The sequence below is a fragment of the Neophocaena asiaeorientalis genome, unplaced genomic scaffold (assembly GCF_003031525.2).
Source record: "Neophocaena asiaeorientalis asiaeorientalis breed wild unplaced genomic scaffold, Neophocaena_asiaeorientalis_V1.1 scaffold828, whole genome shotgun sequence".
NCBI classification, from domain to species: domain Eukaryota; kingdom Metazoa; phylum Chordata; class Mammalia; order Artiodactyla; family Phocoenidae; genus Neophocaena; species Neophocaena asiaeorientalis.
The window spans coordinates 1,928,782-1,944,550 of NW_020175443.1; the positions used below are offsets into that span (position 1 = coordinate 1,928,782).

Consider the following 15,769-nt stretch of genomic DNA (forward strand, 5'->3'; position numbering starts at 1 on the left):
AAAACCAGGATTTGAAAGAATGAAGAATTCAGTCAGGGTACCATTGGAAAGAACACAGGTTCTAAAATGAAAGAGATGCTTCCAATCTGAGTGGTTTGTCCCTAAGCAAATCTACTTTCCTCTCTGTACCCCAGTTTCCTTATCTGTGAAACAGAGATAATTGCACTCGCTCAAAGGTTAGTGTGATGACCATTCCGTGACATTGACAAATGAAAAGCTATTTAGCCACAGCTCAGCACAGCACACAGTCATTGTTTAATGAATGGGAGTAACTGTCATCATTGCTATAATCCGGAACTTTTCCCAGAGGAAAAGCACTCCCACTTCTCCCCCATAGCTTTTTTTTTTTTTTTTTTTTTTTTTTCAGAACCCGTGTCCCCTGCATCAGCAGGCGGACTCTCAACCACTGCACCACCAGGGAAGCCCCCCCCATAGCTTTTGAGGGAAGTTGCCGCTGGAGAGCTGCCGTGATTTGGAGTGACCTCTGCTCAGTTTAGAATGGAATTGCAAGGTTAATGTTGGCGTCAGGTGTCTGTTATGTCCAAGGAGATTGTGTGTCTGGATTGTGAGGCTAAACTGTGGTTCAGTAATTGGGAAAGGAATTATCCTCTGAGTCCAAATTTTACACAGGTTGAGAAGATACATTATGTGAGCGTCAGAAGTCATGTCTACATTTTCCACTGTCCTGGCATTTGGTAGGCGTGCAGTAGATATTTGTTAGTTGAATGGATGAATGTAGAGAGAAAGAAAAAATTTAAATCTGGAGTTAGAGTAACTTTTCCTTCAGTTCTGTAGACGTCATTTTTTGCACCCAGTGCTGGGTGATAGAGGGACAGTAAAAAGAAGTCAGAAGACTTCTGTTTTAGTCCTGGTGCTGCAGGCAAGTCGTTTGATGTTTCTGAGTTTTGTTTCCTCATTTGTAAAATGCGAAATTGAGCAGCAATCTCTGTAGTGTAAGTCACTAAGCTGGAGGTAGCCCTTTCTGCCAAGCAGCTTCCCCATCTTTGTATTACCTAAAGATGTTTTTACGGTAGACTTGAACTTTTAAGCTGCTTCCTGCCAGCAGAGCTCTCAGGGCTGAGGACAGCCTGAAGATTGTGTAAAACTGGATCTAGATCCACACCTTCCCTGTGAGCCTGAGGAGGCTGTGAACCCACTGAAGTTGAGTCTAAAATAGTGCGTGTGTGCATGTGCATGTGTGCATGAGTATGCCCCTGTGAACTTATCTGCACAGAGGATCCTTAACTTTTAATGGATTCCTTCAGAGGCCATAGCCCCTCAAAGGTCAAGTTGTAGAGTAGCTGGGTCTGGGATGGTCTGGGACCTGGGGGTCTTCACAAGTAGTGGGATCCTGAAGGTGGAGACTGGTGTCTTGTCTCCATTGCTTCATTTTTCCTGTGATTTTAGCTCAGTCTTTTCTAATTTCTGATAACAGTGATCCCCACAGACCCTCAGTGGGGTTGCAGTGCTCCACAGTTCAATCCTGTTTTCCCATTTTTCTCCTCCTACCTTACCCAGTGTTTCTGTTAATGAAATAATTTTTCTTCCTTTTCCCCTTTCTCTTTCTCCTTGATGACTGGTTGCCTTGGGGACTCTGGCAGTTGGCCATGTTTACATCAGGTAAGATGCATTGCATTTTACTTTGTCTTTCATCAGCTGTGGTTGCACAAGACACCCCTAGTCTCAGGAGACTACTGTCAGAAGCTGCAATCTTCCCTGCTTGTGGACTCATTTGCTTGCTTTCCCCCCAACCCTCTTTATACACCTGCCCACTGATAGGCAGTTGATGAAACAAGAGGTCAGTGTTGTACCCAGGAGGGATGCTCCTGACTCTGCTGTTGATGGCCTTTGTGGCCTTGGGAAGCTACACCTCTCTGGGTCTCACTTCCTCATTTGTAAATTGGGTTGGATGTGATCGTATGTTAGGTTTTTATTGTTGAGACTGTGCCTCTATAAAAAGCACCTCCCATCATATCAACAATCCCCCCTACCCTTATAGGTCTTGAAAATGTTAGGAAGGGGGAAACTTTTTTGGTCTCAACAGAGAGCTTTTATGAGAGGGAAAAAGTCTGTTTTTCCAGCTTCTTATTATTATGAAAACTAGTTAGTAAGTTTTCTCCAAGACCTAGGCGCCTGCTTGGTGGGACAGAGCTGAGTCTGGCACTGACAATTGGCTGTTAATAATCGCTGCCAGCTGTCTCCATGGTTGTTGTCATTGGAGCCCCACACTTGTAGGTGGCTTGGAAATGTGGAGGGGAGGAGAAAAGTTCCAGGCTGCTAAAGCCTCAGAATCTTGATGGGAGAAAGAAGCAGAGAAAGTGAGAGGGGTTTCCACTACATTTCAGGGCGGTGCATTTTGACCCCAGTGGAACCTCTAGAACATGTCTGTTCTAAATCTGTAAAGAGCACATAATACTTAAGTTTTCGAGCTTTTGACAATAAGATAAAGGAAATAGGATATAAAAGTCATTAAATGCTGCCTTCTCCTTGGCCCTGAAGTCCTAGATTCACATTTATATGATAAACTACATATCACTGGGTCTAAAGATATAATTTATGCTCTAAGATAAATGTTGAATGTGTGTGTGTGTGTATAAAATATTTATTTAATGTCTACAAGGACACTAAGGTAATATGTTTTTATCATTTTAATTTTGTTTTTAAGAAAGTTAAAATGATTTTAATACAACCAGTGAAAGGGCCTGAAAAACCCAAAACAGGACTGTTGTTTTTAATTTTGAAAGAAATAGTTGAATACAAAAATCATTGAAAGTACATAAAAAACACTAAGCAAATTTAGATAATAAGAAAAATCTATCCTTTAGCACATAGTAAATCACCAGAAAATGGTCAGCTTATTTCCAGATGGCTGATGTCTAAGACACGTAGTTGTTGAGGAAATACTGTAAAAATGAGAAACACAGAAAGAAAAATCTGACTGCCAGGGTCATACAATTGATCCGTCAGGGAAGATGGAGATTTAAAGTTTGTTCTACCTGCAGCCTGACCTGTGACTGGATCTGTCAGACCTCTTGACACAGCTGCAGGCCTGCAGTTCCTTCCTGTTGTATTGCTGGCAAGCCCCTGAGAGAACAAAGCATTAAGAAGCCTGTTTAATTATGACGGCGTCTAAAGGCAATTTTGATTTCACCACTAGTAAATATTTATTGAGTGCCAGGAGCAAGAATCAGAGAGTTGGGTTCCTTGAGGCGTTCCCTGCTGGTGCTGGTGTTTGCAGTTTGAGGGCGCTGGTCCCTGTAGTTCTCCTACTGGCTCTGACTGACCACCCTGGTGGGCTTGTGCCATTCACGTGGTTTTCTCTCCTGCTTGCAGTGGTTGGAGACGAGACCTAACAGACAGGTCTGTCCAGTTTGCAAAGCTGGCATCAGCCGCGACAAGGTGATTCCCCTCTATGGCAGGGGCAGCACTGGGCAGCAGGACCCCAGGTGAGGCCATGGGGCCCCTCTCACACACACTCCTCCCCTTGGACACGAATTCACTTCTATTCAGCACCTCCTCACCCCACCCTTTAGTTAGTGTTTACAGACCCTCCATTTCAAGGCACTTGGCATCCAGATGGGAGTCAGCCAGGAGGGAAGGGGAACCAGGTTGCCATTTGCAGGGCTGTGATACAGATGTGCTGTGAGCATCTGCCAATGGGTAGGCACTATGCTAGGCAGCGCACAAGACACCACCATTGCAAGTATGCAGAGTGCTGTGAAGGAGCCTGGGAAGCAGGGTGTCCAGCAGGAGAGTCTGCAGGGTGGGAGGTGGGTGCTGTAGCAGTGATGTCTAAAGTCTGGGGGGAGGAAATGGGGGTCTGGGAGGCTTTGTGGAGTTTGAGATTTCTGGAAATGGAGGCATTCTGTTGAGAACCTTCATGGAGTGGTGCTCGAGTGTGCACATAACACACCCACGCACACTTTTCCCAAACTCCCGACAGTGTCTCTTACCTTCTTCCACCCCACTCCAGCATACCCTGTACCCAGACATATTGGACTTCTCTTAAAGGGACTTATTTATGCTTTCACCTTCATGAGCCTTTGTATTTGTTGTCCATTTGCCTCTTCTGCCCTCTCCAGTCCTGCTCAACCCCCTTCTCCTCCTCTAACTTCTGCCGTCTTTTATGAGCAACCCTAAAGTTACCTCCTCCTTAAAGTGGCCTTTCTTCCCCACATTAGTTGCTTTCACCCATGCCCCCACTCCATTTAGTTGACACCTCTTTTAAAGAAGTCCGTTCCACGCTGTAGTGTGATTGGTTGTAGCCGCCTTTAAACCACGAGCACCTCAAGAGTAGGATCTATCTTCAGTCTTGGTAGCATCCTGCCTAGCGCCTGATGGATAACAAGCCCTCAGTCCAGTATTTGTGGGATGAGTGATGGAAGGGGCTAGGACCCAGAGGTCCTAGAGAGAAAGAATAGTGTAAAGTACTTGCTCAAGAGTAGTGGGAGGTAAAGCTGAAGGTAATGGGGCAGAGCAGAGAGACCCTGAATCTCAGCCTTCTCTGCTGACAGGCCATCTTCTGTTTGAATTTGGATTTGGGGTTTTTGACATCCGTGACCCAGGTCCAGGAAGGTGCCTGGCTGACAGTTGTAACCAATCTGGGTATGGCTCTCTGTGAGAAGAATAAGCTGAGTGCAGTCTGATGAGCATCTTGTAACAAATGGATTTTCTCCCTAGTTTCGTACACACTAGGGAAAAGCAATTGCATGTAGAACAGAGTTAGTATTTGGTTTAATTTGGCATAAGTTCATGTGCCGGGCGTGAAAGGGGGCCATGGCCCTGACCCTGTTGGTGAAGAGCTCCCCCACTCAGGGAACAGGTCAAAGCATTTCGTAATAGACTTATTTTACACCGTTTCTGTTTCAGAGAGAAGACTCCTCCCCGTCCTCAAGGACAGAGGCCAGAACCGGAGAACAGAGGGGTGAGGAAAATTCTAGGAGAAGGCTTCTAGAAATGAGCCCATGGCTTTAGAAGTTTCCCTCTCAGCCCTACATTTTTTCTCCTTGATTATAAAAGTAAAGGAAAATTTGCCAATTACAGAAAGGAAAAGAGGGGAGAAAATAACTTATAATCATACCATCCAGAGATAACCAATGGAAACACATTGGTCTATTTTCTTTTCTATTTTTCTATGATTATCTATACACACACAAATTTTATAGATCTATTTGTGTGTGTGTGTTTTATAGATAGATGTTTGTGTATACATATATTTTTATTTTTACAATATTTGGCTCCTGTTTTGTAACTCTAAGATTTTATTCTTTCTATATTTAGTGCCCTCTGTGTGCTGGGCCTCATTCTAGGCACTGGTAATATATCAGTGAACATAGTAAAGATCCCTGCCCTTATGGAGTTCACAGGCAGACCTTGGAGATGCTTCAGGTTTAGTTCCAGACCACCACAATAAAGCGAATATCACAGTAAAGCAAGTCACACAATTTTTTTGGTTTCCGAGTGCATATAAAAGTTATGTTTACGCTATAGTCTTATTAAATTAGCAATAAATAGCATTATGTCTAAAAAAAAGTGCATACTTTAATTAAAAAATACTTTATTGAGGACTTCCCTAGTGGTCCAATGGACAAGACTGTGTACTTCCCAGGCTCTGGTTCCCAGTGGAGCATTAGCTCCTAACCCAGGAATCCGAGGCCCCAGAAAGCCAGAGGCCCTGACTGTGAAGACTGCACATCAGATGTACACGCCAGTGCACATCTCTGGCGTTTACAAGCACCCACAGCCACCGGTGATGTTTTTTGCCTACTCTGCCCCAGGAACATAAACCTACCAAATGTGAGGACTTGTGGGATTGTACAGGTGTTGCTGGAAGGGAGGCCGGAGGGCCAGTCCTCGGATTTGCACTGAATGAAGTGGTGGTTCCTGATGAAACAGTTGCACCTTCCTGGGTAAGGCAGCCTTGATATCAGGAGCCCTCAGACTCAACCAGGCTAGCTCTTAGTTGGAGGTTTTTCTGCACTGAGGAGATGGAAACCAGTTTTTCTTCCCTGTAGGTCTGCCCTCTTAATAAATCTGCTGTTAGGCTTTATAGGTAGTGCTGCCCATCAAGAAGTTTGGAGCTGGGTGCCAGGCTATGCTCAGTAGGGATAGGGAGCAGCCACTTGCATGATTTGCAAGAGACTCACAAATGAAGGCCTATCAGCTCTTCGTGGAGAGCAGTTAGCCCAATAATTTTTCTTTTCTTTAATTATTTTTTAATCAGTTCTAAAGATCTACCCAGGGATGCAGAGGAGAAGAGGAATTTTTTTAAGATGTTCACAGTAATTAAGAGCATGGGTTTTCGGACCATACTGATCTAGTTCCAGATCTAAACTCTACCCCTTACCAGCTGTGTGACCTTGGTCAAGTTATTTCATCTCTCTGAGCCTTGGTTTGGTCATCTGTAAATGTGGGTGATCCTAATGTAAGAATTAAATGCAATTTGAGTGTACTAGTGCTTAGCACAGTACCCAGCACAGAGTTGGCACTTAGAAAATAGGAGTTAACCTATTTACAATATTATGATTCCTTCCGAATCTTTTCATGTGAAAGATGATGCAGTGTAGAACATATTGGGCTGGCCAAAAAGTTCGTTTCCACCATCTTATGGGAAAATCTGAATGAACTTTTTGGCCAACCCAACATTATAGGGAAAAAAGGCTGAGGATGATACCAAACTGCTGACAGTGGTCATTGGAGGGAGGGGTTATGAAGTGGAGGGTGAACAAGGAGACCTCTGATTTTCTGTGTTATTTATTCCTATAATGTGTTAATTTCTCATAGCAAGCGTATTACTTTTGTAATCAGGAAGAAAAGTGTTTTGAATTTTTAAAATTCTCTGTAACAATATTAAAAGAAAAATCTTAGGGAAAATACTTATCCATATCTTTTCCACCTACATACATATTGTCACATACTTGTGACCATGGTGTTCATACAGTTTTGTCTGAAAGCTTTTGGTCATAAGAGTTTTTCTGTGTTGCTGCATAGTCAGCGTAATGTATTGAAATTTTTTTTTTTTTTTGTATTGAAATTTTGATCATGACCTCCATTGTTGGCCAATTAGAGTTCCACTTTTTTTGCTCTTATAGATAATGTGTAGCTTGTTCTATGTTCCCTTGTAATTGGGTATAAGAGTTGTTGACACTTTGGCTGTTATAAAGCATGTAGAAAGTTTTATTGGCTGGTGTGGGACTCTGGGAAGGAACCTGGAGCTCTGAGAACACTTACTTGCATCAGCAGAGAGTTTTACTTTGGGTCAGAGCCAGTCCTTTCTGGCATTCATAGCTCCTTAGCTGGGACCCCTGGATGGCCAGGAGGGCGGAGGAGCCACCAGGGTTCCTCTGCCTTGAGATCTAGATGGGAGGAAAAGAGGGTGGGGAAGAAATGCGGGTGCCACACGTAAGGTGACGTGTGACAGGTGAGGAGAAACCTGCCTGTTCTGAATTGCATTTCTTCTACACAGGGGTTTCAAGGGTTTGGATTTGGAGATGGTGGCTTCCAGATGTCTTTTGGAATTGGGGCATTTCCCTTTGGCATATTTGCCACAGCATTTAACATAAACGATGGGCGGCCTCCTCCAGGTAAGACCCTATTCTCTTGGTGATTTTGCTTGAAGACTCCTAGGAATTCAGCAATATGTAGGATAATCAGCCTTTTCAAAATGTGCTAAACTCTTTTCCGATTACTGGTAGTCATGGTAATGATATTGCACACTTAACCAAGTATTAGGCACAAGCACGTTCAGAGTGCTTTCCATTATAAACCTGGGATCCCCACGATGAGCCTGTGGGATAGATGTGCAATTAACTCCATTTCACAATTCAGAAAATGCTTAGTAATGTTTTCCAAGATATAACCCATGCCCATAAAATGAAAAAGTATGTACTCTACCCAGCTGAGTAAAAGCCTAGTTCTGGGCGTATACCCCTGACTTTGACCATTGGGGGTGGGGAGGGGCCAGGTGACTGCAAGGAGTCTGGGCCTCCCTATTTTCTGGCATCTCTGGCCAGCTTCCCTCAGGACACACGGAGGGCTGGTCCTAAGCCCCAGCCCTTTGGGAACCATGCCTAGGTCTGCCACCTGCTTCTACCTTTCTCCCTCCAGCCAGCTTGAGAGTGCTGGCTGCAGTTGGTGTAGGGCAGGGCAGTGAGGTAGGTGCCCTGGGCTCTATCGCAATCTGACGCCCAGGCCCAGATCCTGACCATGGAGCTGCAGAGCTGCTGAGGGCGGTTGAGCTCTGCTTGCACTCAGTGGGGCCTCGTGTGCTGGGCACAGTGTGAGGTACAGAAGGGACCAGTGCGTGGCTCCTGGCCAGGAGCTTAGGCTCTAGGGACAGTAACCTCTCCTGAGCCATCCATTTGTCCCCTGCCCCCCGACCCAGGTGCTTGGCACATAGCAGACAATCGGTAAGTCTTTGTTGACTGCCGGCCTGCTTGATTCCATCAGCGTGCCTAACTGGGGCGTAATATAGCACCGAGCAATCTTGGGACTGCCCTTCCTTACCTCATCTGCCTCAAAAGTTTCTCCTCTGTTCGCATGCTGTTTTATCAGAGGAAAGAGACCCCAAAGGGCCAGGCATGCTCTGCTCTGAAGGAGGGACAGGGCCCCGTGGAAGGAACACGCACCTGCCTGCTAGTTTATTTCCATCCATCCTGGTCCAGGGCTCACCCGGGTTCCCCAGGTAAAGAGAGTTCACAGCCAGGCTGTGAACTCTCTTTATCCCCTTGGCACACTCAGACAGTTTTCCCTTGTTGTGTGTGTTTGGTACAGTTTGCCCATCTGGGATGTAGTTTCTCTTAACTCTCCTTGCCCCACAGTCAGGACAAGGAGCTCTATGGAGTAGCTTTTCTCAAAGCAGAGAGGAGTGGAGACCCAGGTTCTCAGCCCACTTCTGCCCCTAGTTTGCTATGGATTGAGGGAGGCAGGTCATTTTGCCTCTCTGGGCTCTAGTTCTCGTCTCTGGAAAAGGAAGGCACCTCACGCGGGGCTCCCTGAGACCCCTCCTGACTCATCAGTGCCAGAATCTAGAAACTCCATGACTCGAGAGGCAGTGTGTGGAGAGGCTGAGAGCACAACTGTGGGCTCTCCGCCAGCTCATGAACCTTGAGATCTTAGGCAGGTCACCTCATACCTGTGCTTCAGTTTCTTTTTACACAGAATGGGATAATAATGCCCAACAGGCAATAATGTGTATACACAACAGCACACACAAGATGCTTAACAAATAGTAGCTTTTATTTTTCCCTCCAAGACTTTCCTGGTTTATTTGCACCTGGAGACAAAACCCTCTTAGGATGAATTGGAGACTTTGTCCTCATTGTTACATTTTTATAATTTGAATTTTGTTTTGCCTAATATTATTTGGGGTTTGGAAATATTTTTAGCGTGCAGGATTCTGTTGTAAAGAGATGAAGGTTGATGCTCTCGACTTCTGACTCCAGTGGGCAGTGTGTGCAGCTGCGGCATTCTCACAGCCTCCCTCCTCCCTCCTGTCCCTCCAGCTGTCCCCGGAACGCCCCAGTACGTGGACGAGCAGTTCCTGTCACGCCTGTTCCTGTTTGTGGCCCTGGTGATCATGTTCTGGCTATTGATTGCCTAATGCTGGGCTCCTGGCCTACATCCATGCAGGGCCTCTGGACCGGTGACATGCCACCCCCACTCTTGATGTTTGGCTTCCTGGCTAATCCTGACCTCTGGAATCAGTGGGGTCAGTGACACATCAAGGAGTTTTGCTTCTCCATCAGAGCTTTGGGACTCAAGACCAGTTGTTGAGGACCCTGGAGTGAGGCCACTGCTGTAAACACCTCAGGCCTTGGCATTGAGTCATTTCTTATGGGTTACACCGTGAAATCCTGTCCCAGCCAGCTCAGCAGGTCCTGACTCTGCACAGGAAAGAGGCAGGAGAAGAGGAATTGTCAGTACAATTTCACCTGAATTTAATATTAAAAAAACAAAGGGACGAACCAAATATGGAAACATTTTTTCATCTCTTTAAATACCCCTTGGTAAGTGGCCTCTGAAGTCAGTGGGACTCCTCGTATAGAGAGGTTCCCCTTCCAGATCGCAGTGCTATTCTGTCCTATTTCCTCTTCAGCAGAGATGCAAGAAATTGCTGTCCTATTAAGATCATAATTGCAGCAGCTGGAGCTGGAGTCAATTCATGAATTCACCAGGGACCCAAAGATCTATTGCCTCTGGGCTGTGCTCAGTGTCTTTGGCTCCAGAGTGGCTTGAATGACCTCCTGGTTTCCTGGCGTAGATTATCCCCAGAGACATGTGGTTTCCCATCAGTTTTCCCCCAAAACTATGCACATCTGCCTCCCTGCCAGAGGGCACGCATTCTAGATTACTGTTGAAGCCAGGACGGACTGCGTGTTAGGAAAGACCTGCAGTCGGGACTCAGGTGGGATTCGGAGCTCAGATGCAGGAACGGCTGAACAAGCAGCCTTGTCCCTAAGGCCGCAGAAGCTCCAGGTGCATCCTTTCCCAGACCCCACAAAGGAAACTGGGAGCCTTGTTGAGTCACCCCAGCTGCATGTTGAAGACCACCCTCCTCAGAAGCCAAATTGTCCTTAAAGAAGAGGCAGGGAAAGGGGAGACCCAGCATGTGACTCTGATTTTGGTATGGTTTGAAGACCTCTTGTGTGTGTGCTAAAACCAGAGAAGCACGCTACTCCAGAGCAGGCAACCCCTGGTGGTTTGTAAAGCCGGGCGCAGAGCCCAGGGAGCCTCAGCACAAAGATAGGATGTGGTCTGCCTGTGGAAGTCATCCTCTGGAAACTTTCAGGGAAGTCATTCTTCCCAAGCCCTTGATTTGTTTTTCAACTTCACAAGCTTCTTCTTCCAAATTTGACTGAGGGAGTGTGTTGCCAGCAGGAGAACAGTTCACCTGGTGGAATGGTTCTCGCTCTGCCAGTCTGGCATCTTCCTAGAAATTCAGGCTCTTCCAGGAGACCCTTAGGGTAGGGGGAGATGGACTTACTCTGAGGGCCTCCCTGTCACTTCACCAGTCCACACCGCTCCTGAGTTTACCCCCAGCAATAGCCAACAAGTGGTTGAAAGCTCCACCTAGTGTTTGTTCCAGATGTGGTTCTGCATAGCGTGTGGAAACCAAGACCTTGAGGAAGATGAGGGAAGCCCTTCTCCTCTCTCCACTGCACCCCCCACTTCCCCTCTTACCTTTCAGTGCCAGAGTTCAGTGTTTAAACAGACAAAATACAAATATTGAATAGGTGGTTCATTTGCCGAATCCATTTAGTAGGAATAAGCCACCTGCTTTACGGTGTGCCTGATGGATTTTAAAGATTCTCTGGGCACCCACTCAAGAGTGCTCATTTTATCACCTGGAAATCCCAGGTCTGACGGGCCCTGGTTTCTCAGTGCAACGGCCCCACCTAGTGATGGGAGAGAGGACTTCAGTCAGATGGATCGAACAGAAATGGGTTTCCAGAAGAAAGGTTTAAAAAAGAAGGGTTGTAGGTAGGAAGACAAATAACTTTGACCCTTTAACGAAAAGGAGTGAGCCCAGGAGAGCTCCACCAGCAAAGGCATCCCAGGAATCTGTTAGCAAAGCCAGGTTGGCCATGTGCCCTTTGATTTTGAACCTTGCAGGTCCCCACTCATGCTCTTCCAGGAGCTGGGGCAGGAGAGCCGACTTGGGACTGCTGGCCCAGCCCCGACAGGGAGGCCCCTTCCCAATGCCCCCACAGGCTCACCACCTCACCCCTCTGCTGAGGCAATTTTCCTTTCTTTGTGTGTGTTTTCTATGTTCTTGGCCCCCAACCCCTCCTGCCACCTTTGTGGATTAGGACCAGGTCCCAACCACAGTCAGAAAATAATACCGTGTACACCTTGACCAGTCACTAATTTTCACTGTTGTAAAAGTGATTTGATTTAGAATTAAACAAATGGTTTTACATAACTGTGAGCTGTGGACTCACTGTGTCAGGGGAGTGGGGGGGAATGGGTTGAGGACTGGTCTGGCCTCCGCCAAGATTGAGGATGAAAGTCTTCAAACACCCATGGATAATTAGAAATGAGAAGCATAGGCTGGAGGCCTGGCTTCATACACAGCCCCACCCAAGGTGTGACCTGTCTGACAGGCAGACCCAGTCCTCATAAGTGTATGGAATTCTGAAGGTTGTGGGCTGCCACCCTGGAGCTTAGCTTGTGGCCAAAAAGAGCCTTGAGGAGAAGCAGGTTGTTCCGTGTCAGCATCTCTCCCCACGTTCTTTGACAAGGCAATCTGGCCTCCAGCCAAGCCCTCTACCTGTAACGGGGCGTGCTGCTCCGTAAGGTTCCGTGAGGTTCTCAGCAGAATGTGAGATGGAAGATGGTGATATTACAAACCTGGCCCAGCCTTGGGCTCCCCAGCACATCAGAGCTACAGGTCATCCGTCTGAAAGGAGTTCTTTTCTCCCTCTTAAACTTTGACCTAACAATTATCAAATTGAATAGTGCCAAGACATAGTAGGAAATGCAAAGGTAAGGGAACTCCAGGAATTCATAAGCCCAGTAAGAAAAGGAAACAAGACACAGAAGTAGAACAGGACAATAAGGCCTCCATGTACCAGTTGTTCAACCCCAATAGCCATCAACTCAGGTCCAGTCTTGTTTCATCCCCACCCTGACACTGTTCCTCTCCCGTACCTGCACTGTTTTGAAGCAAATTTTAGTCATATCTCACCTATTAAGTATTTCAATATGCATCTCAAGGATTTTTAAAAATATAACCAAGATACTCTTTTATGTACCTTTAAAAATTGATGGTAATTCCTTAATATCATGTATCCAATCATTGTTCAAATTTTCCTAGTTGTCTCATAACTCTTGTACAGTTTGAGTTGAGATCCAGATTAGATCCATACGTTGCTATTGGATGTCTCTTAAGTCTGTTACATCTGTAGGATCCTCTTCTGTCTCTTTTCTTTCCCTTGCAGTTAGTTTGTCCTGTTAAGTTTCCTAAAACTTCACTTTTGCTATTTGCATCACTGTGGTATTAACAAACTCTTCTCACTCTTGTATTTCCTGTAAATTGGTTGTTAAATCTAGAGGCTTAGCCAGATTCAGGCTTGATTTTTTTTTTTTTGGTAAGACTATGTCATGAGTGGTAGTGTATACTTCTTGTTGCATCATATCAGGAGACACATAATGTCTGGTAGTCCCTCTTTGTGATGTTAGCAGCCCTTACTGATCATTGTTGAGAACAGCACTGTCCAATAGAATTTTCTGCAGTTGTGGAGATGTTCTCTGTCTGCACTGTGCAACACAGTAACCACTGGCCACGTGGGGCTATCAGGCACCTGAAATGTGGCTAGAGTACTGAAGAACTGAATTTTTTGTTTTATCTCATTTTAATTTAAATAACCACGTATGGCTAGTGGCTACCATATTGGACTGTGCAGATTTAGATTAGTTCACAGGGGTTGCAAAATGATATAATTGAAAATAACAATGTGTTAAGGGTTTAGAAACAAGACTGCACTTCTGGCAGAATGGGACAACAAAATTACAGAGAACGTGGGGAGCAGTGGGGTTGTGGAGGACAGCTGGTGGTTGTAGGAATGGCAGAATGTTACAAGGGCAGAAGGTATTCAGGAAAAAGCAGAGTCCTCGAGCGAAGGGAGTAGGGAGAGAAGGCTGTAGGGTGAGATGTGGTTAGTTCTTGAGGGCCAGGTTTGGCTGTTATTTTGTAGGCAATAGGGAGCTATTCGTTTTTGAGCACAGAAGTGACAGAAACCTAATTTTGGAAGATTAATCAGTCCATTTTAGGTAGGATGATTCAGGGAGAGGAGAAATTAGAGGTCCAAGACTGGCTTGGTCTGAGGCACATGGAAGTGACACTGGGAGTATCTGGCCGTGGACCAGTAGACCAGTTCCCTCAGGATGGCAGAGCCAGACCTTAAGATGTTTGTCAGGGCCCAGGTCCTCATTTCTGTAGGCCCAGAGAGTTGATTGTGAGTCAGTCAGCAGGATCTGGCCTCAAGGACTGACCAAGCCATGGTCAGGTAATCAAACTGCGCACAGGTGACCTGGTACTAGAAACCCAGGAGGCTTTCTCCCTGCGCAGGCCTTTTCTGCCCTCCAGAACTCCCTTTGAGTTCACAAGTGATTTTGGAATGTTCTTTGTATCCATGTTGAAAAGGTATCTCTGGGTTTTATCATTTCTATAGACTGCTGTTCTCTTCCTTTACATTTCAACTTTTCATTTCTCAAAGTTACCTGAACTTCCCTGGGAGCAACTTGGGGGGAGTTGTTTATCCTCCCGCTCCCTGCTGGTGAAGACCATGAGGCTGGAGGTGGGAAAGAAGTGTAATGAGAGTGAGGAGGGAGAAGAGACAGACCTGGGTGCCTTGCTGTGGGGCAGAGGGAGAGGGAAGACTCACAGGGGCCTTGGTTCCAAGGCTGCCAGTGCCTGGGTGTCTGGGAAAATACAGTGTAACCTCTTTCCATGTGCAGGGCAAATAAAAACCTCACCCCTTTTTGCTAGCCACTCTCCTTGTCAGGAGAGTCCCCTGGATCACCATCACTTTAATTCAATACAGAGTTTTGTCTTTACTATAATCAGAGCAGAGGTAGCCTCAGAAAGTAAAGCCGACTCCTGAAGAGGGTTCCCAGGAATGAACAGAAGTGAGGCACATCACCCACACTGCCCCTCAGCACTTTCTTCACACTCAGGACTTCAGGGGACACCTGCCACACCCAGAGGAGAAAAATCTGACCTGCATCTGGTTTGGAGTACACAGAGCAGGAAGGAAGAGGATTGTGCTCACCTTTGTGTACTTGAGTGCTGGGTTGAACTTCATCCTTGGTGGGAGTGTTGTGATCCATTTCCTTGGGCCCCATCCCTGTCCCTTCCTGGTCATTTGTATACTTTTCTCATGACCTATATCTGATCTAAGGAAATAACAGTTGCCAAAGACCCAGCACAAGAGAATCAGATTGGGAGGGACCTCAGGGACCAGCTGATGTGGCCGAGCCTTAGTCACACAGAGGACCCCAAGCCCCTCCCAAACCAAGTGAGGGGAAGTGGTTCTCTCAAGGCCCCTCAGCCACCTAGCGGCTGCGAGAAACCAGTCTGCTGTCCTAAATCCTGGTCCAGGGCTCTTCTCTACAAAGAAGAGTCCGAAGGGCAAATCCAAACCACTGGTACATTTCCTTTGACCTACATGGCATTTTTAGAATTTGAATGTTACCAACATTTTTAAAAGAGGGAAATTTCACCTAAATACCTGGATGTTTGGCTTATCTTGAAAAATTGGAAGATCTGGTGTTCGGGGTTCATTTATAATACCTGCTTGGCCTGCTAAGGATCTGCCACTGAGTGTCAGCTTGCTTATAGTGGTACAGACAAGTGGCTTCTCTGAGCTGGAAGCTTCTAAGAAAAGCCCACCCTCAACGCCCCCCCCAAAGCTATTTGTGGGTAAACGTGGTTTCTCCATATTCATAGTCTTGATTCCAGACACTACTGGAAAGAGCTTTCGACTGGGGATTAAGAGCCAGCGTTCCCATCCCAGCTCATCTCCTAATAAGCTGAGCCATTTTGAGGTTCGAACTTGTCCCCTCTGGTCCTCAGCTGTCCCCATCGGTAAAATGGGCAGAGGGTCCCCTGTGTTGAGATCTCCAGGCTGCGCAGAATCACCATCACCAGTTCGGGCACCCACAGAGGGCGCAGAGTCTAGCGGGCACCAGGGCCGCCGCAGAGCCCGGACCAGGGGGCGGGGCTAGGCTCAGGGGCGGGGGCTGGCGTCGGCTGGGCGGGGCGTAG

The 15,769-nt window shown here is 46.5% G+C and overlaps 1 protein-coding gene across 8 annotated transcripts in view; it reads left to right on the plus strand.

The window, feature by feature from the left end:
* The window catches only part of LOC112415112 (E3 ubiquitin-protein ligase RNF185), an 88,016-nt gene that overhangs the window by 16,401 nt on the left and 55,846 nt on the right, over nt 1–15,769 (plus strand). For 3 of the 8 annotated variants that reach the window (XM_024767908.1, XM_024767909.1, XM_024767910.1), the window contains 5 exons: nt 1,602–1,620; nt 3,334–3,446; nt 4,870–4,924; nt 5,778–5,909; nt 7,466–7,583. In XM_024767908.1, coding sequence (XP_024623676.1) covers nt 1,602–1,620; nt 3,334–3,446; nt 4,870–4,924; nt 5,778–5,909; nt 7,466–7,583 — 437 coding nt within the window. Of the gene's footprint in view, nt 1–1,601; nt 1,621–3,333; nt 3,447–4,869; nt 4,925–5,777; nt 5,910–7,465; nt 7,584–9,503; nt 11,924–15,769 lie in introns of those variants that run through there. The other 5 variants (XM_024767917.1, XM_024767918.1, XM_024767911.1 and 2 more) reach the window with 3 other exon arrangements.